The sequence below is a fragment of the Globicephala melas genome, chromosome 6, assembly GCF_963455315.2.
Source record: "Globicephala melas chromosome 6, mGloMel1.2, whole genome shotgun sequence".
In the NCBI taxonomy this organism is placed as follows: domain Eukaryota; kingdom Metazoa; phylum Chordata; class Mammalia; order Artiodactyla; family Delphinidae; genus Globicephala; species Globicephala melas.
In genome coordinates, this window is record NC_083319.1 from 12,427,878 (window position 1) to 12,452,578 (window position 24,701).

At 44.7% G+C, this 24,701-nt stretch overlaps 1 protein-coding gene across 5 annotated transcripts in view; it reads right to left on the reverse strand.

The window, feature by feature from the left end:
• Positions 1 to 215: 215 nt before the first annotated feature.
• The window catches only part of RABGAP1 (RAB GTPase activating protein 1), a 159,121-nt gene continuing 134,635 nt past the window's right edge, over positions 216 to 24,701 (reverse strand). For all 5 annotated transcript variants that reach the window (XM_060300459.2, XM_060300458.1, XM_060300460.1 and 2 more), the window contains 7 exons: positions 16,837 to 16,929; positions 16,303 to 16,413; positions 7,589 to 7,693; positions 6,453 to 6,536; positions 5,721 to 5,792; positions 3,340 to 3,537; positions 216 to 1,966 (listed from right to left, as the gene is read on the reverse strand). In XM_060300459.2, coding sequence (XP_060156442.1) covers positions 1,844 to 1,966; positions 3,340 to 3,537; positions 5,721 to 5,792; positions 6,453 to 6,536; positions 7,589 to 7,693; positions 16,303 to 16,413; positions 16,837 to 16,929 — 786 coding nt within the window. In that variant the 3' untranslated portion in view covers positions 216 to 1,843. The remainder of the gene's footprint in view (positions 1,967 to 3,339; positions 3,538 to 5,720; positions 5,793 to 6,452; positions 6,537 to 7,588; positions 7,694 to 16,302; positions 16,414 to 16,836; positions 16,930 to 24,701) is intronic.

Below are 24,701 nucleotides of genomic sequence, written 5' to 3' on the forward strand. Positions count from 1 at the left end.
AGGCACAGGCCTCCCAGGGGACAAAGCCTGTGTCTTCTCTCACCCCATGGGCCTGGAGCACATTAGCTGCTCATTAAGTGTCTGAATGGATGAACGGGGAGGCGCTGCCCAGTGCTCAAGTACACCTATTTGCCAGCCCAGAGGGTGGTCTTCTCTGACTGCCCGTGGGAGGGAGGCAAGAGCACACCATGATAAAACTGGTTGTTACAAAGCAATGCTGTTTGTACCAAAATATTTAATGAATATGCCGTTAAAATAAAGCCAACAAAAGAAATAGTAATACAATTTTACTGGTTTATATTTCAATTCATAAAGTTGACACACTGAAACTACCCTAGCACAATGTCCACGCACCTAGTTTTAGATGGGCTTACAGCTGTTTTGGTAACTGAACAAGAAAGACACAGAAAGCGGTGGAGGGGATGGTTTGGGGGTCAGGGGTTGCCGCTTGTTACCTCCCTGATCACAGATGACCTCAGCAAGCGTTAATACAGCCAACAGGAAAAGAGATACAAAACAACCCAGGTGTCTTTATGTACAAACCAGTGCCTCTTGGAACCAGCGACCTCCACACTGCACGCAGAGAAGACGACAAAGTCATCTGCGAGACAGCCTGTCAGCATATCACTATATAAATTAAAAGTCTAAAGTTATTTTGTTTATAAAAAAGGTGCTAAAACCTCTATTCCATAGTTCTGAAGCGAGAACTTGCAGCCCATCTGAACAGCGAGGTTTGCACCCAGCCTCACTCCGGGGAGGGCCCCGGCAGGCAGGGACACAGGCCAGCCGGACGGGGGCCTCTTGGCATGTGTGTCCTGCACATCCTCACATTTACACACACACATACATACACACACACACCTCAGAGTCTTTCTCACTTGTACAAGCTGTTGTGCAAAAACACTAGAACCTTGAAGTGAGGGAGCTCTTCACAGCTCTCGCGACAGCAGGGTGGAGAGCAGAGCCCGACAAACCTTGAGTGAAATTAAGTGCCCAAAATAACCACATAATTAAGTTGTGCAGATCAGTCCTAGTCTGGGATTTAAACACTGTCAATTGGGTGCATTGGGAAAAGATATTTATATATACACACACACACGACACATTAAGCAAAATAAGGTTTGTCCACGTTATGATTAATCCAGTCTCGACAGTCGGTCAAGTCACCCACCCCAGCACTGGGGAGTCATTTGGCAGCTAACACTAAAAACAACAGGAACTATGAGAGTTGCATAGAATTGATCAGAAACATGTGAATAATGCCAAACCAAAAACCTGTGCATCATAGAGTTAGTTTAACAAAACTAGGTGGCTTCACCTACAACCATGAAACCCTCCTATTTAAAACAAAGTGCTTCTCCATGTCTACCTGGAGGACCCTCTGCTGGCACTGGAGCAGATAATTATTTGAGCTACCGATCCCCTGCCCCACCTCCCCCAATATATAATAATATGTGTATTTTAAAAAAAAAGATTAAAGGTTTAGAAAAAAACCAAAGGCCTGAAGGATCCCCAGACTCTGATAATGTCACTCAGCCGCTGGGCTGGGTGAGGAGCTGACCTAACCGGGAAGAGGCCCGGAGGTCACACGGAGGAGTGGCTTTCTGGAACGTCCAGGGTGGCAGGCCAGCCGGCAGGCCTGTTAGTATCAGGAGTGAGGAGGGCCTTACCGCACAGGCTGCCTGCTTCATGAGCTCTGGTCCAACAACCTACCCACATGCTTCTATGGATCTGACTTAGGTACATTCTGGTCCTGGGACATGTCACAGAATCACACATCTGGCCAAAGAAGGCAACAAAAGGTGTCATGTTTTCTGAAGGTGTCTGGAGGCAGCAGCTGCTCTCAGCAAGTCTCTTTCCCTTGAACCCCGGTTGCCGTCTTTATGGAGCTCAGTGTTCGGTTAAACCACGTCTTCTTGGCCGCCTGTACCTCGTTGAGGGCAAGGCCTAAATGGTGCTCCAAGTCCTGGAAGAAGAACGACGTACGTGAGGATGCTGGTCTCCAGTGCTAATGACACTGCCTCCCCAGAGCTGAGCCAAGAATTCAGTCTATTTCCTCTCGAGAGGGCTCTGGAAATTCCCCCAGTTCTCAAAGTGGCATAGAAAGATCTGGAGTGCCTAAAGCTCTGGGAGATTTCCTAGTTAAGACCTCCTCATTTCTTGCCTCGTCTACTTATTAAAACGGCCTCCTACCTGAACGTCTCCCTCTCCGTCCACCCACTGCATACCAGGAGACAGACCGAATGTTCTACCTAAGAATGCAACATTAATTTCCGGCAAGAGCCTTTCAAGCCTAGACCCCCTAGCAAGACGTCCGAGATGCTTCACAATCTGGGCAGAGACTCTTCCAGCTTGGCACCCACTTCCACCCCTACTTCCTAAAGGCCCTTCCAGGCAGGCCCTCTCCTCCCTCTGTGCTGCTGGACACACCATGCCCTCCACCAGGAAGGCTCACTGTTCTGTCTTTTCTCCAGCAGCAACCTCTGCTCACTCTCGGACTACAGCCCAGATACTGTCCTTGGTGAGGCCTCTCCTCGCCACCTTGGACGGTCACGGAGGCCACGTGCTAGCTGTGCAGCCCCAACAGTGAGAACCGGGCCTGGGCGAAGTAGACGCCCAGGTACCGTGTGTGATACGAAGACCAGGGCTTAAGCTTTAGTCCTGAACTTGGTTCCTTCTGCAAACTGTGCCTGGTGCCTACTTTGTGCTCAGCATCAGGCCTGATGGAACTAGCCATGCAGTGTAACGATGCACAAAACAAGCCCCAGTTTCTCCTAAGGAAAGGAGGCCCAGATAAATTAGGTAATACGTCCAAAGTCACAAAGCTGGGTAAGTGACGGGAGCGGGGGCACAAAAGCCTGTATTTGTGAAGCCCTCAGATATCGTGCTGAGCCCTTCCCGTGCATTATCTTTTTTAGTCCTCAAAGCAAACTATCAGAGTGACCCCTCATCACCTCCACTGGCAGAGGAGGAACCTGAAGTGAAAGGAGGTTACCACTAACCCAAGGTCAGAGAGTTTGGTGGTGCAGCTGTGATTTCAAATCATGCATTCTCTGCTCCACCAGAAAGATTCCAAGTTTGATGGATAATTCTCATTATGAGAAAGTCCAATCGTTAGGACAGGCTAAATGCTAATTAAACATCCACTAGTAAATAGCAAGTAATGGGCTTCTTCCCATGAGGATTATGGTAGAAGTTTAAAAGGGAAAAAAACCCCAAACCATGAAGATCATTTCTGGGGTTTCTAGCCCACACCAGGGAAATCCTGCCCCCGTGCAGGTCTGGGTCCTGCCGCCCCAGGGGCAGAGGGCTGGCCGGGGGCACAGAGGCAGCTGTTACCTGGATCTTACACTCAGCTTCCACCAGCTGCAGCTTGGTTTGTGCCAGTTCCAGTTCCATCTCTCTCAGCTGGTTCTTGAGTGTTTCCTTCTCCTCATCTGTGTCCTCATCCAAAACTTCCTTAGCTGAGCTGATGCCCTTTATGCGCCCTTCTTTGTTGAAAAATTCCCGGCAGCGCTCACAGTCATCCACATTTTGCTGAAATTGAATGTCAGATGTGAAGAGACAAAGAAGACATGAAGGTGTGAGCATCTCCTTTCTGGGGAGCCAAGAGATGGCTTCTCTGCCGAGCACTACAGCTTCTGAAAAACTGTGTTCTCTCTGTAAACTGGCAGATGACCTACTGGAAAAGTCACCTGGTGTTATACACCAAAAGCAACACAAATATTCTTATGTCTTGATCCAGTCATCTCACTTCTAGGAACCTTGGCTAAAAAAATGAAAAAGCGGGCTTCCCTGGTGGTGCAGTGGTTGAGAGTCCGCCTGCTGATGCAGGGGACACGGGTTCATGCCCCGGTCCGGGAAGATCCCACATGCCGCAGAGCGGCTGGGCCCGTGAGCCTGTGTGTCCGGAGCCTGTGCTCCACAACGGGAGAGGCCACAACAGTGAGAGGCCCACGTACTGCAAAAAAACCCAAAAAAACCAAACAAACAACAAACAAAAAAAAAATGAAAAAGCAGTGACTAGATACAGATTTACATACAAGGAATTTCACTGCAGAATTAGAGACACAAAAAAGGGGTGGGGAGATAAACTATCCAGCTACTGGGAAAAATTAAATAGGATGTGCTATATTTATACAAAGAAGTACACAGCCTCAGAAAAGTTTTTGAGGAATTTTTTGTAACATGGTAAAAATGTTTAAATGCTGGGTAAACTAGGACACAAAAATGTCTTTAAAGTATAGCTACAAGGATATACCACATTTCATGAAAATAAGATGGCAATGACTGTAAGAAAACATCATTTCGTTTTCCTCTAAGAAAATATTCTGCCAATTAAACCACAAAAAGCCATGAGTTATAAAATATGTCCCAATTTCAGATGTAAATGTGAAAAAAATGCCTTAGAGTGAATGAAATTTTCTATGTTAGAACAAAGACTGAAAGAATACACGCCAAAGTGTTAATGATGATGTTGTCTGTGGGTAATAAGATTATAAGGGTTTTTTTTCCTCCTTTACTCTTATTTTCCAAATTTTCTGCAATGAACATTATTACTAGTTTTAGCATCAGAAAATAAATTTTGTTTAAAAAATAGGTACTGCTGGTTAAACACTACTTATAATGGAGGCCAGGTATCATCTTGCTCCAGGTAAAATGCTGGTTTGTGCAGACATGGCCATGGACTCCCCCACGTTTCTGTCCAGAGTTGTAAACATGTTAGTAAAGTATCTTTCAGTAAATTACTCATCTCAGTAAAATCTGACAAGTATTCTAATAATAAAGAAAGAAAGCACCAAGTTACAAAACCCCTCAAATTGGCAAGCAAACATTAAAAACTCAGGTTCTCACTGTATCTGGGCCCATTACAGCAAGAGGAATTGAGCTCAGAAGGCGAGTGTCCCCCTGCTACAGAACAATGTGGGGAGTGACCTGGCCTCTGCGCCCCACCCTCAAGCACAGCCTGTCACCTGCAGGACTCTTCCACCTCAGCAGGGTGCTGCAGTAATCACAGACAACACCTGAAGTCCTGGGGCTCTTGTGTTTTGTTTTGTCTTTTTACAAGTGAAGTTAGCACTGAGGAGGACGTTACACAAATTTGTAAGGAAGAGGGACACTTGTATTTTGAGATCTAATGCCAGAGCTCTTCTGGTCTTATCTGTATCCCCTGCCTAGAGGAAAGAGGCAGAATATCAGTTGTCAGTTGTAGCCACCTTGTCAGGTACTCATCAGCTTCCCTCATTTTTGGAATCAAAGCAGAATACCCGGGGACTTCCCTGGTGGTGCAGTAGCCAACGCAGGGGACATGGGTTCGAGCTCTGGTCCGGGAAGATCCCACATGCCACGGAGCAACTAAGCCTGTGCACCACAACTATTGAGGCTGCACGCCACAACTGCTGAAGCCCACGCACCCGGAGCCTCTGCTCGGCAGCAAGAGACGCCACTGCAACGAGAAGCCCGCACACCACGACGAAGAGTAGCCCCTGCCCGCCGCAACTAGAGAAAGCCCACGCACAGCAACGAAGACCCAGTGCAGCCCAAAATAAATAAATACATAAATAAATTTATTTAAAAAAAAAGATAGTATTGTTACTAATAGTGGTAGGTTATTTAAAAAAAAAAAAAAGCAGAATACTCCCTCCCCAAATTTTTTGTGCTGAATATAGCCATAAAATGAACTAGGTGGTATAAAATGTCTTTGATAAAGGAAGACTTACCCGAATTTTTTCAATTTCCACTTTATTAGCAGTCTGCTGCTTCTCTAATCTTTCACTCAACTGAGAACAAATCTGAAGAAACAAACATAATAGAAAATGACAATCTCTTCAGCAATGTCATAATCCGCACAACTTGGGCTTGGGATGAGCTCTGCAGTGGAAGCTGGACTATGGAGTGGAACTGGGACAGCACTGAGCAGGAGCGGGTGTGAGACGACCGGTGGGCAGAGGTGCCTCTGGCTCTCCCACCCCCGCATCCACTGGCCTAGGACCTGCAGGGACCTATCAGTGCCACGCTCGATGGCCAATGTTTACAGACACTGCCAGACTCAGGAGCCAGCACGAGATCCCAGTACAGAAAGAAATAAGACCAATTCAGTTACGTTCTCAAAATGCAACCCGCTGGGGAGAGAGGTGGTTCTACGTCATGAGTCTGAAGTGCTCCCAAGAACTCGGGGGCTTCCATGTATTAAGTGCCTGCTTATGTGAGGGAACTATGCCAGGTACTCCACAAAGATAATCTCATGGACTCCTCACAACAGTTCTCCGCGTGAGCGATGATTTCCCTTATTTTACAGTTGAAAAGCAGTGCGGTAACTTGTCCAGTGAAGCGAAGGGACTCGTCAGTGCAAGTCGCCGAGCAGGGATGCGTGTGGGTGTGGAGAAGACATCTTGTGCAGGCAAGCAGGGCTTCCAGAGAACACGGCCCAATTCCAGGGTGCACGGACCCACCTGCTTGTAGTCACCGATGATAGAACTGTTTTTTTTAATCTCAGATTCTGCCTTGTCGAGTTCCCGACGGCACATTTCTTTTAACTGCGTACATTAAGAAAAGCAAAAGTGAATGTTAAGGGAAATACAAGCGAAGCTCTGGCACTCCGCGCTTAGCGCTGGGCTTTCCCCAAAGTGCCTGACCTACTGGAGGTAACTCCCCTCCCTTCTTCCTCACTCTCAGCACTACTAACCCTACTCTTTTTTTTTTTTTTTTTTTTCTGGTACGCAGGCCTCTCACTGCTGTGGCCTCTCCCGTTGCGGAGCACAGGCTCCGCGGCCATGGCTCACGGGCCCAGCCGCTCCGTGGCATGTGGGATCTTCCCGGACCGGGGCACGAACCCATGTCCCCTGCATCGGCAGGCGGACTCTCAACCACTGTGCCACCAGGGAAGCCCATTAACCCTACTCTTGATGCTAGGAGAGAACAGTCAAAACTTCTGAACTTTCAGCTTGCGGCTTTTGCTGAAGTTCCTCCCTGTCAGTGCAGCCCTACCTGGGATCCTGAGCTGAGAGGTAACACAAAGCAAATGCAGAGGAAGAGCTAACAGGAGGACTGCTGCCCCTTCAGTGCCTCATGGATTATGTGGGAGGCGCCCCGCCATCTCTCACCTCAGGCAGCCTGACTGAGACGAGAAGGTGGATGGTGAAGGAGAGCCCGCCTGCTCTGGGGCATGCAGCACCCAAAGCTCTTCCTATGGCTGTGAGTCTGCGCCCAGGGGCTATGCTCAGGACAAGCCTTCCAGAGTTTGCTCTGTGGGGGAGATGTCGGTGGACAGGTAGGGGAAGAGCCAGACATTATGTGATGTCTGCCTTCCTTTTGCAGAAATGCTAACCCTCTTGTCACACTCAGATGCTGACACACAGGAATTTCTCCTGCCCCAGTGAAGGATGGGCTTTGCCCCACTGTCTCCCCCTACATTTTAATTATTAAGAACCATTATGCTTTTCACAGTAAATACAAAAGGCCTTTGGAGAGAAACTGAAGCCAGCTGTCTCTGGGTTCTCCAGTGCCAACAGGAAGCCACCAGTGAACTCCCAGCTCTCAAGCATTTGCAAGACACAGAGGAATGTGGGAGGGGCAAAGCTCCCCTCACCTGAGCAGACTCTTCTTCCAGCCGTCTTTTCTCTTCCTCTGCATCAATCAATTTCTGTTTGGTCATAAGCAGCTCCTTATTCAGTGCATCTGCCTTTTCCTCAGCCTGAAACATTTAAGAGGTGCTGTTACAGAACAAGAAGTGAGAACTGAAAGGGATTTGAATTACCCAGAACAATCCAATTTTAAGATGATGAGGAAACTGTGATCCAGAGAGGGGACGTAATATGCCCAAGGTCACGCTGAGACTACACTCACACACAAGTGTCTGGCCCCGTCTCCTGCCCAGAGGCAGTGCGGGGCAGTAGCTAGGAGCTCGCCTTTGTCAGACAGCCTGGTCTTGACTCCCATTGCTCCCTGACTGTGTGCCACTTGGACAAGTCATTGAGAACTTCTCTGAGCTTCACGATCTTCAGCTGAGAGATAAGGCATGGAATGGACTCAGCACAGTGCCTAGCATATAGTAAACACTCAACAAAAGGTAGGTGTCATTATCATTAATAGTAATAATAAATTCTGGTTTTCTTCTTCCAAACTCTCAGTATTTGCTCTGCTTAATCAAATAAGTTCTGCATTTTGCTCTCCCTGTCACCTGACAAAGGAAGGCACCCCTTTGCTAGCACTCTCCTTTTATTATCTGAAATGGCCATCTTCCACCCCAGTTTTTTTCTAAAGCATGCAAAGGTCTGGTGAGCAGATCTTTGGGTCCAAGTGAAAATGATACACCTGTACCTGACAAATACAGTCCCTGACACTGGAGAGTCCAAGGATAACTGAAGAGTGAGAGACTGTAGCATGTTAGAAGGCAGTCAAGGAAAGGAGGTGGAAGCTCCTAGTTACAGAGTGCTAGATATAGAGGGTCTTTGCCAGCTCCTTATATCCAACCTCCTTTGACAATGGATGGTGGTTTCCCTGAAATTAAAGAGCATTTCAGATGTCACCTAGCTAAAGTGGTATAGCTGAGCCCCTCTGCTTTCTACTACACCACATCTTCTGACGTACTTTCTTTGGGAGGCATAGGTTCCAGGCGGCTGGGGCCTTAAATGGAGAACTGAGAATGGCATGATATGCAAAAGGCCATCAGTTACTTGCATATGCGTGCAATTAAATGGGGTCCTGGAGTTAAGGCCTGTCCTTTCTGGTGAGTGGCTTATAATCACCTCTAGTTCAAACCCCAGTAGCAATCAAAATGGAAATAAGAATCAAACAAAAGAGGAAATAACAAAGAAGAATAAAGTCCTGTCAAAGATTCTGTTTTACTTTAATCAACAGAACATCCTGTTACCTCTCCCTTCTCTCCCCTGGACCCAGTTAACATCTTCTGAACAGTACTTTGGAACCTGTAGCACACACTTATATTCTCTCAGTTACTCACCATCACTCCCATGGTAGATAAGACTGATTCTAAGAAGTATGGGACAGCCAGGTCATGGACTCAAGAGTCTTCCTGGCCCATCCTGATTACCCAGCTTAGAAAAAAATTTAGATGGGGAAGTGATTTCCCCAAGCTTGCACAATGCATGTAGCAGAGCTGGAATCCGAAACCAGGTCTCTCAACATTAAGCCCAGCATTTGTGCCATCACTCCAAGAGCTGACTCTCAAGGCTGTGTCAATAGGAAGGTGCACACAGGCCACTGGACTGACCAGCCAGGGTCCTCTTATGGCACCACACTTGCTGCACAGTCATTCTACTTACATAAGCACATAAGGAGGGAACATGTGGCGATAAACACAAGTCCAGACTTCCGCTTCTGGTCATAAAGGACTAACCAGGACCAGATTTACCCTCTCACTGTAAACAAAACACTGGACGAAATACATAAAACTACTGTTTGCTGACACTAAAAACAAATGCAGAATTGTGGTTCCTGGGAGAAAGGAAACAAGCAAGGTCCTACTACCATTCTGGCTTTCTGCCTAGAGGCACTTCTGGACCAAGGAGCAGGGTGAGGAGTTCCAAACAGAGCATATGCCTCAAAGGGTTCAGGAGGCAGAGATAGGGGGTCAGAGATGCTGAGGTGGCTGGAACCTGTGGAGTAGAGCTCTGGAGATCTGAGCGCTCCAGAACTGCGAATAAGGCAGTAAAGGAGATAAAATGAAATCATAAAAATACCCAATTAAACCAAAGAAGGCAGAAAAGGGGAAAAAAGAAAGAAAAAGCAAATACAACAAATGGAGAACAAACAGCAAGTGGTAGAGTTAAATATACCATATAAATAATTACATTAAATGTAACTGGTCTAAACATTCCAATTAAAAGAAGGAGATTATCAGACTAAATTTCAAAAAGCAAGATCCAACTATATGCTGGCTACAAAACCCCATTTTAAATATAAAGACACAGATATGTTAAAAGTAAAAGTATGGAAAAGGATATACCATGAAATACCATGAAAGTCGGAATGGCTATATTAACATCAGACGAAGTAGATCTCAGAACAAAGAGTATTAACCACGGACAAAGAGGGACATTTCATAACAATAAAAGAGTCACTCCAGAAGGCAGTAAATCTGAAATGCATTCATAAATTCAAATTACAGGAAAACAAAAACTGACATAACTGAAAGGAGAAATAGATAAGTGCACAGAGTTACAGATTTCCTCGCTGTTCTCTCAGTAAGTGATAGAACAAATAAAGAGAAAGGCAGTAAATCCGTGGAAGTCAATCAACTTGACAGAAGTGACATGACAGAACGCCCCACCGACAACAACAGGACACACAAACTCTCCAAGAGCACGTGGCACATTCACCCATCAGACAATATGGAAGGCCCTAAAATAAGCATAAGTATGTTTTAAAAGCAATAAAATCAGAAAAAATATGTACCCTGATGACAACTGAATTAAATCAGAAATCAACAACAGAAAAATTTCGGGGGCAAATCCCTAATAGTTAAAAATTAAACAACACACTACTAATTAACTCAGAGATCAAAGAAGCAATCACAAGAAGTGAATGAAAATAAAAACACGACACATCAGAATGTGTGAGATGTAGCTGAAATAGTGCTTCAGGGAGATTTATAACTTTAAATGCTTATTTTAGAAAAGATGAAAGGTCCAAATCAATGACTAAGCTTCTTCTTTAAGTAGCCAGAAAAAGAGCAAATTAAACCAAAAGAAAAGTAGGAAATAATAAAAAGCAGAAATCAATAAAAGAAAAAGAAATCAACAAAACCAAAAGCTTGGTTTTAAAGAGATCAACACAATTGATAAACTTCTAGTTAGTAGACTGATTAAGGAAAAAAGGGAAAAGACACAAATTACCCATATCAGTAATGAAAGAGAGAAGACTTCAACAAATCCATCCTATAAACATTAAAAGAATAAGGGAATATCAATGACTCTGTGCCTATATATTTGACAACTAAGATGAAATGGATAAATCACTTGAAAGGCACAAAGTATAAAAATGTACACATGAAGAATTAGAAAATTTGAATAGCTCCATATCTGAAATCATAATTAAATAATTTCCTGCTGGACTTCCCTGGTGGCACAGTGGTTAAGAATCCGCCTGCCAATGCAGGGAACACGGCCTCAATCCCTGGTCTGGGAAGATCCCACATGCTGCAGAGCAACTAAGCCTGTGCGCCACAACTACTGAAGCCCGTGCCTAGAGCCCGTGCTCCGCAACAAGAGAAGCCTCCGCAACAAGAGAAGCCACCACAACGAGAAGCCTGTGCACTGCAATGAAGAGTAGCCTCCGCTCGCCACAACTAGAGAAAGCCTGCGCGCAGCAACGAAGACCCAACGCAGCAAGAAAAAAAAAAAATTTTTTTTCTTGCTAAGAAAACTCCAGGCCCACGTGGTTTCATTAGGGAATTAAAGATTTAATCAAGGAACAATCCCACAAAAAGTCCTTAAAAAATAGGAGGGAACAATTCCCAGTTCATTTTAGAAGGCTAGCATTTCCCTGATATCAAAACCAGACAAAAACATTAAAGAAACTCCAGACAAATATTCCTTAGCAACACAAAAATCTTTAATACAAATAAAAATCTTAAAAGAAAAAAGAAACCCCGCGTTTCCTAGGAATGCAATGTTTGTGTACACTGAAAAATCAGTTTGTCTACACTTCACTGTACTAAGAGAATTAGGAAAAATAGCAAATAATCACCTCAACAGATGCAGGAAGATCATTTGATCAAATTCAACACCCATTCATGACAACTCTCAGCAAACAGGAAGAAAGGAGAACTTCCTCAACCTGATCTATGGAAAACCTACAGCTAACTGGAACAAGGTGATGAGGTCCACTCTCACCATCCAATATTGTTCCGAAGGTCCCAGTCAGTGCAGGAAGGCAAGGGAAAAAAGACAGACTGACTTGAAAAGAAGTAAAACTGTCTCTATTCAGAGATGATATGATTGTGTATGTGGAAAATCCTAAAAAATAAACAAAAAAGCTACAAGAATAGTGATTTAGCAAGGTCACAGGATACAAGGTCATGTAATCAACTGTATTTCTAGAGACTAGCAATAAATAATTGGAAAATACAATTAAGAAAAAATTACCCTTGGGACTTCCCTGGTGGCACGGTGGTTAAGAATCTACCTGCCAATTCAAGGGACACGGGTTCGATCCCTGGTCTGGGAAGATCCCACATGCCATGGAGCAACTAAGCCTGTGCGCCACAACTACTGAGCCTGTGCTCTAGAGCCTGCAAGCCACAACTACTGGGCCCGCGTGTCACAACTACTGAAGCACATGCACCTAGAGCCCGTGATCTGCAACAATGAGAAGCCTGCGCACTGCAGTGAAGAGTACCCCTTGCTCGCCACAACTAGAAGAAAGCCCACACGCAGCAACGAAGACCCAATGACACAGCCAAAAATAAATAAATTAAATTTATTTAAAAAAAGAAAGAAAAAATTACCCTTAATAACAGATTAAAATATATGCAAATCTTGTAAACTGAAAACTAAGAAAACAATGCTGAAATTGAAAAAGACCTAAATAAATGAAAATTGTAACATATTCATGGATTGGAAGGTTCAATCACTGCTCAGATGTTAATATACTCCCCAAGCTAATTTACAGATTCAATACAACCCCACTCAAAATCCCAGAAGGCTTTTATTTCTAGAAGTTGACAAACTGATTCTAGTATTTATATAGAAATGCAAATTACTTACAATAGCCAAATTATTTTTTAAAAAGAACAACAAAATTGGAGGACTCCCATGACCTGAGTAATTATGACAGTGTGGTATTGGCATTAACGATAGATGTATACATCAATGGAGGAGATACGGAATCGAGGAGACCCATACATACAGGTCAATTGATTTTTTTTTTTTTTTTTTGCGGTACGCGGGCCTCTCACTGTTGTGGCCTCTCCCGTTGCGGAACACGGGCTCCGGACATGCAGGCTCAGCGGCCATGGCTCACGGGACCAGCCACTCCACGGCATGTGGGATCTTCCCGGACCGGGGCACGAACCCGCGTCCCCTGCATCAGCAGGTGGACTCTCAACCACTGCGCCACCAGGGAAGCCCAGGTCAATTGATTTTTGATAAAGAGACCAAAGTAATTCAGTGGGGAAAGTTTAGCCACCTGCTCAAGTTCAGAGAACTAGAATGCAGTGGAGCCAGAATTCAAATCCCAGGAGTTGAGCTCCTGAGTCTGTTTCCATCACTCCCACATTACACTGTCTCAATGCAGAGAGCAACCATGCCAGAGGGGACTCAGGTGGGGTCCTATCAGCCCTGTGCCAGGTACCTTCCACAGGTTCCCTCTCAGCCTTTAGCACCAATGCCTTAATGTCAGGTCCACGCATTACTCCCATTTCACAGAGGAGAAAGCTTGGATGGAGTCACCTAGGGACTCAGTAGCTGACCGGGGATCTCTCCATAGCTGCTTTGTGACAAGTAACAGAAATGACAGGTGAGGAATAACAAAAGTGATAATAAAATCAGTTGGAAATACAAAGAGGGTTCTGGAAATTCTATAAGCCACATATGAGAGCTTTTCTCTGGGATGCAGAAAGGGAAGAGTGAAAGGGCATGATGAAGTTCTTTCAGAAATCTAAGTCCCTGAAGCCAAAACACGCTGAGAGGACCCCACAGCCCTCACTTCAGAACCTCTGATTTTCCGTGATGATTCAAAAGATACGAGAGAAGACTAACTTGGAAAGGGACTCAACGTTTAGTGTGAAAAGGTCTGTTTTCTCAGCACCGTCGATGGCTGGACGATGGGACCCCAGTTTGCTATTCCTGAGCCCTAGTGGCAACAGGGTTCCTGCTCCTCTGAGCCAAGTTAAGAGCGGCAGGCCAGCTGGACTGCAGTCTAAGGGCTCTGCCACTAACAGTGTGACTGTGTAAGACATTTAACCTCTTTTGGCCTCATCAGTGAAATGGGGATCGTAACTGTATCCTTTACACAAGGGTTGTTTGGAGGATTTGACAGTAAGTACACAGCATGTGGAGCAGTGTCTAGAACTCTGTAAGTGCTTAAGAAATGTTCTGTTAGGTGTCAGTATATTTTTGATGTAGTTATGACATCAAACCATAGCTTCTTGTTCCATATTTATTTTGGAGACAGTGTGGCATTACAGAAAAAGCCTGGGTGTTTCAATTAGATGCACCTGGGTTACATTCCTGGCTTAGCTTCTTCCTGGGTGCCTTCCTCTCTCTTGAGTCTCAAGTTTCTTTATTGTTAAAAAATCCTTATCCATAAATGGGGCTCATGTTACAAGGCTGAGGTAAGGATAAGAGATATTAGAGTTTAACAAAGTGCTTCTCACTGTGCCTGTCACATACATCATCATAGAGTAAATGGGAATTCATCTTATTTTTACTATTTCTCACTTCTGATACCAGAAATGTAACCTAGCTCTTTGACTACTGTGCCAGGCAAAGACAACTTAAAAAAAGGCTTACCCTCTTTAGAGGCAGGCTTCAAGAACCTAAGAAGTGTATTTTCCACCCTAAACTAGTAGAGCATCAATGTTACTTCTGGTCCCATCAGACTGGCAAATGCAACAGCTCAAACTAAAAATCTGCCTGGAATTTTATCTTAAGTTGCCTCTTAATATAATTTCATTGTAGAATACAAAGCTCTAGTACAGGACCCATTTTCTTTTCTTTTTCACTTCCTTTCTGCATGACCTACAGCTGCTAGAAGAGCCATCACAGGTGCACACTGTGATTTTTGCTTCAGCAATTACCCTGCTCAGTGTACACCCTCCTCCCTCCGCTCACTTGGCAGAAATGCCTGAACAGTGAGGGAATGATTCTCATAGTGTTTCTACAAAGAAGATCAGAGGGTATGCTGGGAACCTGCACCACAGGGAGGAAACTCCAACCTAAGGAGACTGTGGTAAACCAAAAAGCAACGGGATCTCCAGGTTCTGGTTACTGAGGGCTAATGGCCTTACAACACCCTCCCTGGAAAAACTGGAAAAAGGAGTCTTCCCAGTTACCTGCAGCTACTTATAGCTGACAATCAGACAAAGAGAGTGAAACAACACTGCCTGTGCCTAATTCCTGCACTTTCATACACACCAAATCACGTAATTCTCACTATACTCTTGGACACCGCTATTATTCCACCTCCCCACACTTCACCCTGCTTGAAAGTAGAGTAGCTGATGGTAGAATCCAGACCTGTTCAAAATTTTACTCCATTATTCTATTTCTAAAGAGAAGTAATAAGAACCAGTAGATACTGCCATCTCTCTTTCTCTTCATCTGCGATGTGACTCACTTGGAGAATCTAATGAAAGCAAAGACTGTCAGAGAAATACAGTAGTACACAATATTTTCATACATGTTGGTGGCTGTCAAGGACCTTGTGAAGTTCACAGGTCCTAAGGGGTTCAATATATTATGTTAAGTCCCCTGTAAACCCTCAATAGCCTAAGCCTATCTCCAGAGCCTCAGGAAAATCAACAAGCAGAAAAGTAATCTTAGGAGCCTGAAGGGAAACGTAAGTCAGGTGCTGCCAAACTTTGTCCAAGCGCCAAAGCCAGCCTGCCACCTATTCTCGTAAATAAAGTTTTACTGGAACACAGCCATGTGCATTCGTTTATTTATTGTGTAGGCACCAATGGCAGAGTTACATAGTTGCAACAGAGACCATGTGGCCCACAAAGCCTAAAATATTTACTATCTGTCCCTTTACAGAAAACGTTCGCCAACCTCGACCTAAACCATGAATGAGAGAGTGCACTATGGGAAGCCTGTAGTATAGAAATTGGACAAACACCCTGCCAGGAATGCCATCATCTCAAACCTTTTAAGATTAGGAGAAGCAAAGAAAAACAGAGTATCTGCCAACAGAAATTCCTGATGAAATTGCAAGCTGCGGAGGCACTGAGCTTTATTACAACTGGCAATGCTTATCCAACAGGCACGTGATGTGCAGGATGACAAAATCTGTTCTTGTCTTAGGGGTAAGTTAAGGAAATTATAGTGATTAAATGCTACTGCCAATTGCAATAACATAAGAATAGCCAGAAACACCTTTCAATCAATGTCTGGAAAGGCGTTCAGGGTTTGCTGTATAATGAGAGAAGAATGCGGTAAGGAGGCCTTAATGAGATCATGGATGATCCTGAAGGAGAGGAGGGAACAGTACTGACAAGAGCAAGGTGGATCATAAGAGGGAAACACTAACTAGAACAACAAACACTAAAATTCCAGGATTTCACTTGATTAAGGGAGAAGTGTTTCAATATAATCATCCCTTCAGACAAGTCAGACTTACGTTATCCAGGTCCTTTCGCAGTGCAATCTTACTGGTCACCAGCTCATGGGCTAAGTCATCATTTTCCTGTTCCAACCTCATGTTAGCTTCTTGTAGACGCCTATTCTCCCGCTGATGGGTAAAAAGAAACCAGTTACACACATAAAAATCAGATGGAAATGACAACTTCTCAGGTTAACCCCCAAAACTAATTGCTGAGTCCTACGGGAATCACGGGAGATGTGGCTGGTCCTAACGTGCTGCCAGTCAACAACTGCTTACTTTCTATCTCCACAGAGAAATACTTAAATTCAAGTGACTGTCAAGCAGCTACTTCTTATTAACTGTGACAAAAGCCCACCGAACTGTAACAAACTAGGCTGCTAGTCTGAAGCAAAACAAATCTTGCTTTCTCATTTGCAAACTCAAACTGAAACTGGACCCTAGAAATAGTGAAACTAAATTTTAAAAAGAACTCACTAAAGCTAGTTACAGGCACAATTATGTAAAATGAAAGGCTGAAAACACTTCACATCACCTAGGCCGTAAACAAACCTCAAATCGCTCGATGGGGTCTTCTTGTTGGGCCTGCTGTTCCCTCATGGTGTGATATTCTTTTTCATATTTTTTCAACTTCTTCTGACTAATCTGTAGGATAAAGCACAGCACAAATTAAAAAGTATCAGAGGGGTTTCCCTGGTGGCGCAGTGGTTGAGAGTCCGCCTGCCGATGCAGGGGACACGGGTTCGTGCCCCGGTCCGGGAGGATCCCACGTGCCGCGGAGCTGCTAGGCCCGTGAGCCATGGCCGCTGAGCCTGCGCGTCCAGAGCCTGTGCTCCACAACGGGAGAGGCCACAACAGTGGGAGGCCCGCGTACCGCCAAAAAAAAAAAAAGGATCAGCAACGGGTGGGTGCTTTCAGGGCTTGCCCTGAAGACCAAGACCTCTGCTGACCTGGGCATCCCAAGTTACTATGAAAGTGGTGTTTCCTGCACATGAGCCCAGGACCTAAAATTCTTACTCAATGACTACCATCATGTCCATGGGTCTGCTGGGGATAACTGGTTGCTGAAGTTTTTACCAGTAGTCAGAATGAGCACCCAACAGATAACCCCTCCTACCTGAGCTCTAGGTCTGACTGTCCATCTTCCTCCTCCTCCTCATGGGCCACTTCTTTAGCACATACCAGCACTGCTGCAGGTGCTTTCATTCTGTGACCTCATGACAGCTCTACAAGGTACGGCATTAGTATCCTCATTTTAAAGGCAAGTGAACTGAGATATAAGGAAGTTACGTGACTTGACCAAAGTCACTCAGTTAGCGACCAGCAGGTTCAGGATCTGAGCCCAGGCCGCGAGGCATCATCCAAAGTTCAAGCTGTAGCTACCTCACTGTCCTACCATCTACCACTTTCCTTTCAACTAGCACCTTCTGTGCTGCCTGTAAACAGGCACAGTTCTCTCTGCCCTTAAACACACAGTTCTGCTGAGCGTTCTATTTAGCTGCTCTTCCATCCCATTAAACTACTGTCTTCTTTCTCTCAAGCTTCTTCTTACCAACCACTACAAACTACTACACTGCTGACTCACAAATCTGACTTTTAGCCTCCAGTTCCTAGGAATCACAGAGCTAGTCTAGTCCAACTTCCTTAGTTTACAGAAGAAAATACTGAGCCATAGAAAGGGGATGGGACAGGCCCAAGTTTTTGGCAGGCTGATGTCAGCATCTCCAATCCCTGCTCCATTCTTCCCTTTCTGTCTTACTCGAGCTGCCTGGTGTTCCTCTCCAACTGATTCTGTGGACACCTGGCCCTGTCGGGCCGTTTACAGGCCTGCCTCAATTAGAGTTTGCTCCTGGAGTTTGGCTGCTGCCCGAGGGGAGGCAGCTAGGAGCCGTGCAGCACTATGCCCCGGCTGCAGTCTACAGAAAGATGCCCACTAAACACCTGGGGTGAGGCCACAAGCTGGAAACGGACATCCCTAAACCTAGATCTTCTGCGGTTTAAGGCCAATGCTGGGGTGAATGTTTATCGTGCGTGTAAGTGATTCACAAAGCACTTAAATAGAACAACTTTGTGATCAGTAAATTTATAAACAATCCTAACAGATCAATAGCAGAGGAACAGAAACTAAATGAGGCTTGTGGGCAGCAAACATTTCCTCCCAGTACTCTCTGCTGTCAGTGTGTATAAATGACAAGGAAGGGCAGGGATACAAGGCTCCCCTCGTGCTTTATAAAAAAGAGAACTGACACCAAATCCTACAAAACATTCTCACAAATCTTCAGGATTCTTCAACTTGTCATTCTCATGCTGGGGTAAGGAAGAATTAACATTTTTCTCATAAACATACATTTTAAAAGGCTAATTACAAAGTAATTTTTTCTACCTTTCATTAGCCTTTATTATAAATGTCTCATTCTCAGAGCAAAAGGGTTGATTCTCCCTCACACTGTAAGAGCAGTTAGTGTGTAGTAAGTGCCCCAGACATGCCAGGCCCTTCACACATGTCACCTCATTTGGTTCTTTCAGTTCTGTGATAGGATATGGGCATTTCTTTGTGTTTCCTATGCTTCCACATTTTCTACATTGAGCATGAATTACATTTATAATTAAGCTAACAAAGTGAATGCTGTTTAAAAACAATTCTCATACCCTGGGCTTCTCTGAGACAAAGCTCTGCTCACTTCTCTACGCAGAGCTTGCTGGTCCAGAGTTCTGACTTCTTTCCCAGCTGAGACTTGCCTTCCCAACTCTCAGCCTCACTTCTCAGTCTCTCTCTTCTTCCCTCTCTTTCCCTTGAATGCCTTACCCCACCCCCTCCAACCCCATTACAAACAAAAAATAAACAAACATAACACTGCTTATAATGGGTTCATAGCTGATCCTGACTTCCGGAGCATGTGGCTGCATACCAGAGTCAACTAGTTCAGGTTGCCTCTGAGGCAGAGACCCTGTGAAAAAGACTGATGCCTGAATGAGGAACGAGAGGTATCAGCAGCAAAAGCAGCAATTCAAGTGTCCTTATGAGGCAGCACCCAGGAAAGACCAGCACCTCTCAGCCCGCCTGTCCCATTATCAGTGCCTTCTCCAGGTCAGAACTGCGTCTCACTCACTGTTGTCCCCTGCGCATGCACAGAGAGCGCCCAGAAATGCTTGCTAAATTAATGAGAAGGGAACCCACACCACCACCCGCCCCGCCCCTTTGCATCAACCTGTCTTCTACATGGAAATGGCATCCAAAGCGAACGTACACTGCAAGCCTGGTCCCTCTGCCTGTGCAACCCTGTGCCTGGATCGCTCCTCTTCACCTTTCAGATCAGAGCTCCACATCACTTTTTTTTTTTGTTTTTTTTTTTTGGTTGCATTGGGTCTTCGTTGCTTGTTCCTGGCAGGCTTTCTCTAGTTGCAGTGATCGGCGGCTGCTCTTCACTGTGGTGTGCAGGCTTCTCATTGCAGTGGCTTCTCTTTTTGTGGAGCACGGGCTCTAGGTGCGCAGGCTTCAGTAGCTGTGGCACGTGTGCTTCAGTACTTGTGGCTCGCGGGCTCTAAAGTGCAGGCTCAGTAGTTGTGGCGCACGGGCTTAGCTGCTCCGCGGCAATGTGGGATCTTCCCAGACCAGGAATCAAACCTGTGTCTCCTGCATTGGCAGGTGGATTCTTAACCACTGCGCCACCAGGGAAGTCCCTCCACATCACTTCTTAGTGAACCCTTCCCTGACAGTCTCTTCCCCCTATCAGGCTTGGTCTTTCATTATATATTCTCATAGCGTCAAGCCAAATCCTCCATGGCAGCTGTCCAAGTTCACAATTATTTATTTATGTGCTTACTTGATTAACTGTCTTCCCACTAGGAAACAGGCCACATCTGTTTTGCTTACCACCATACCTCTAGCGCCCAGCTCAATGCTTGGAACATAATCGGAACAGTCAGCTGTTGAACAAATCAAAGTCAAAGGCCTTCCTTTTAACCCAATAAGGATGCAAGCAGGGACATTTATTGATCCAATAGTTGAGCCCCACTATGTGCAGTGTTCTTTGCTAAGCATTAATGATACGAAGATGTACACAGATCAGGATATGCAAACTCCACAAGGGCAGGAACTCTTTAAGCACTGTGAAATTCCTAATACCTGGCACACAGTAAGCATGAAAATACTTAATGAAGAGACATAGTCCCCACGGTTCATTTTGCCTGTCTCTTACTTCTACCACGAAAATTTTAACTGAATTCAAGAAGAAAAGAAGCTATGGAATCAGCCGCAGATCTCTGAATCACACCCGCTGTTGGCTGACTCCTATCAGAAGGCTGTGGAAATCACGGCTTCACACACAGAGGTATTTTTGCCTTCAAAGACGATTAAATTTGAAATCTGTTCTGTTTAAATACACTTTCAAGGAGGAAAAAATTCTAATAATTTCCTGGGTTAAGGCTGAGTTTGTAATTTAGGTAAAACCAATTTTATACCTCATTGCAATTAGTACAAGGTTCTTAACACTGTTTGAGACAGTACCACTTTGAATGTCCCCTGAGAGCCATGGTTCCCACAAAAAAAGCACAGAAGCTAACCCCCACCCCACCCCCAGCAATTCAACATTCTACACACCATTTCAGAGGGCTCATGGGCTCCCTGAGGCCCATCCATAGTCCCAGGTTAAGAAACCCTGAATTAGAGAGAAGGCGGAGACTTGGAACATGCCAGTTTGATATTTTGGTAGAGGTAAAAATTAGTCTAAAACACCTTTCCTTTGGTCACTCACTTATCATGAATCTGTCACAGGAATTGGATAAGGTTCTCTCTTAAAACATGTGCTACTTGCCCTGGGAAAGCTGGCCCCCGATCAGGCCGTGGAACAGGCAGGGATGTCGTGGCCCACACTGATGGAGAAAGAATGAGAGTGGCTGCTGACCTTGGTGGGAGTGAGGTAGTACCGTCGGCCAGTAAGAACTTGGACAGACCAAGGCGTGAGTCCTGGCTCTGCAGATGACTTACTGTGTGACTGAGGGCAAGCTGCCTTATCTCAGCCTCAGGGTCCTCATCTGTGAAAATCCCAACAGTCCTTATGAGAACTACTGTTATGAGGATCACATGATATAAAACACATAAAGAGCTAAGAAGAGTACCTGGCTGGCACACAGTGAAGTCTTTTTAATAAAGGGTGGATGTAACATTATTATTATCTGCTTTTCTTCTCTGAACATGTGCTGCAAACAATGAGCCATTTAAACAAAGTCCATTTAACACAGAAGAGTAGGAAACAGGCTGCTGATAGGAAATATTAGGAGTTGATTCTGAAGTTTGGTTTAAAGTCCCTGCAAGGGGCTTCCCTGGTGGAGCAGTGGTTAAGAATCGCCTGTCAATGCAGGGGACACGGGTTCAATCCCTGGTCCAGGAAGATCCCACATGCCGCGGAGCAACTAAGCCCGTGTGCCACAACTACTGAGCCTGAGCTCTAGAGCCCACGAGCCACAACTACTGAGCCCACGAGCCACAACTACTGAAGCCCGTGCACCTAGATCCCGTGCTCCGCAACAAGAGAAGCCACCGCAGTGAGAAGCCCGCACACCGCAACAAAGAGTAGCCCCCTCTTGCCGCAACTAGAGAAAGCCCGCATGCAGCAACGAAGACCCAATGCAGCCAAAAATAAATAAATAAATTTTTAAAATAAATAAAAAATAAATAAAGTTCCTGCAAAAGTCAAGAATCCCTGCTGGGCTGGACTCACAGAAAGTCCAGTGCAGGTGGGAGGTTGAATGTTAGCAGCTCTGCGTGGCAGGATTGGAGTTATGTTGTGTGGGTGAGTGTGTGGGTAGGAAGAGGTCTGGCACATTAAGGAGATCCTGACCCCAAAGTCCTCGTTGCTAAATAAAGAAATCTGACACAAGTCCATGGTTCTTTTTCAGTTAGTGATTACAAGAACCTGAGATTTACATAAAAGTTTCAAGATAACAAGCTACCGCTACATCTACTATTTTCTTTAATCATCAAAACGACTTTCTGAGATGCGTACAGCAGGGATTATCACCCTCATTGTACTGGGGAACTGAGACCTCGCTAGGTAAAGTGACTTGTCTAAAGTAAAGGACCCAGACTGTTCAGCAGCAATGCCAGCACAAGAATGCAAGTCTGGGGTGATTCTTGTTTTTTACCCATCTCTGTAGCATGCCCAGTACTGAGCACAGTATATTCTTGGCATAGAAAGCAATCTACAAATGCCTGTTGACTTGAACTGACTTAAGGAAAGCAGATACCTGGGCAGAGGAGATCAAAACAGCCTGGGCCAAAAGAGCACTGGTGTGTGAAGGATGATGATAATATCATCAGAAGAGCAGCCACTACTTTAAAGGCATCGTCTTATTTCTCTCTCTACAACCCTGCTGTGCTAACCTACCTTAGTTCACAAAGCAGAGGCAGAGCCAGCTTGAGAGCCAAGGTTTGTGGGACTCCACTTGAAACAAATCAACATTCTATTTGATTTCTCAGCCTTTTTATTTAATTTATTCAAACAGTTCAGGCTCACACTCCCTCAAAGATAACTAAATAGAATTAGGCATCCTTGTTCTACCATCAGAGTATTTTTCTAAAATGCAAGAAGCAAATTATTAGCAGACGAATCACATGCAGATAAGGACCAAGGGAGAGGAACTCATTAAAATAAAACAAGAAGGTAGTGAACACTGCTACCCTTGCAACAACCAGCAAACTTTAGGGTTCAAGGCAGAGAAAGAGAGAACCCACTCAGAAGCTTCCTCATGAAATCCAATTCTAAAAGGTAGGAACACGTAAAGATATCTTGTAAAACTAGCCAGGTCTAGTTATAAGGAAAATGGAACTCAGCTACAGTGTACAAAAGGTAAGTTTCAACACTGACATAGAGACTGAGTTACCCATCATTATATGATAAATATCACCAAAAGTGGACCAATAGAAGTAGCTCTTGTCCCATTCATTCAATCCCTCAGGTACAGTAAAGCACAATGATGATAAGCATTGACTTTAGAGTCTGAAATTCCTGGGATCTAATCTCAATTCCATCCCTGACTTTGTGCCCTTTGGGAGTTTTCTTCAATTCTCTAACCCTCAGTACACACATCCATAAAATGACCTCATATGGTCACTCTAAGGATAAATTCACTATGTGTAGACACTATACAAGCTTCTGTGAACATATCAAGAAAAAAGACTGATGAAGTCACTACAAACACAGAAGTTAAAACCCAAACCCACACTAACTACACAAATGATTTGAGCGGAGAATGAAGTTCAAACTAGTGCTGCTTTTAGGCTCATGAATAAAAACATGCCCTGAGGGCAAATATCCCCAAATGCCAAAGAGTTTTCTGTTTCTCCAAATAGCAAATGGTCAGGATTACATTAATTGACAGATATTACTATTTGGTTTTTGTAATAATATCTTTTCTTACAGGTAGTTTGAAGCCTAGCATATTCACTTTATGTTTGACATAACAAATTCCAATGAAGCCATGGTTCAGAAATTCCATTTCACATCAGGCAGGATTCTACAGCCAAAGGGTCAAGTATTCAGATTTGATCTAAGAAACCCACTGAGCCATCTCTTTTAGCATAGTTCTTGCTGCTTCTAAACCAGCCTCACGTATCAGACTTGTTCTCAAAATTCCTGTATAGACACACAAAGAAACAGTTGCTCTCACATATTTCTTGAGTCAAAACTTAAAAGACCTAATTATTTTTTTCCCATTTCCCTCCACTAAAGATGATGCATGGCACAGTTATGGGTATGAAAGGGCTGTGGAGCTCCTAGGACCATTCCCGATCTCCTGAACAATCTATTTAAAGTGAAATTCCTTTTAGATCTTATATCACAAGTGGAAACAACTTTTCCATCTCAGGTCACTGACCCATGGAGGGAGAGAAATTCAACAGACGGCTATATGAGTTTTGATGTATGTATGTATGTTGTTAAATTTTAGATTAAGAGCAGGGGTCTAAAACTCTGTAAGAAATAAAAAAAAAATTCGGTCCCATAATAAATTAAGGAGAAGAAGGGGAGAAGTAAAAGGGAAGAAAGGAGAGAGAGAAAAAAAAGGAGAGGCAAGTAAAGACAGATACTGGGAGAGATTGATGGAGAAAAGGAAGACGTAGGCACCGAGAGGACAGTGGACCTTTCTGGGCAACAGACCCACCTTGTGGCCATTGCAGATACTGCTGCACCAAACTTGGTTCCTGCCGCCTTCTGAAATAAGAGGCCATGCAACAGGGCGGAAAGCCTTGGGAGCACGCAGTCAGAAGGCCTGAGTTCCAACAGGGCTTTTGTCACTGCCCAGTCAGTATCAGCCGGGTAAGTCACTTGGCTTCTATAAGCCTCAGTTTCCATACTTGATTTGCCCTTTGCACCTCACAGGGTACTGTGAGGAACAAATGAGATTCTTATAAAATCTGT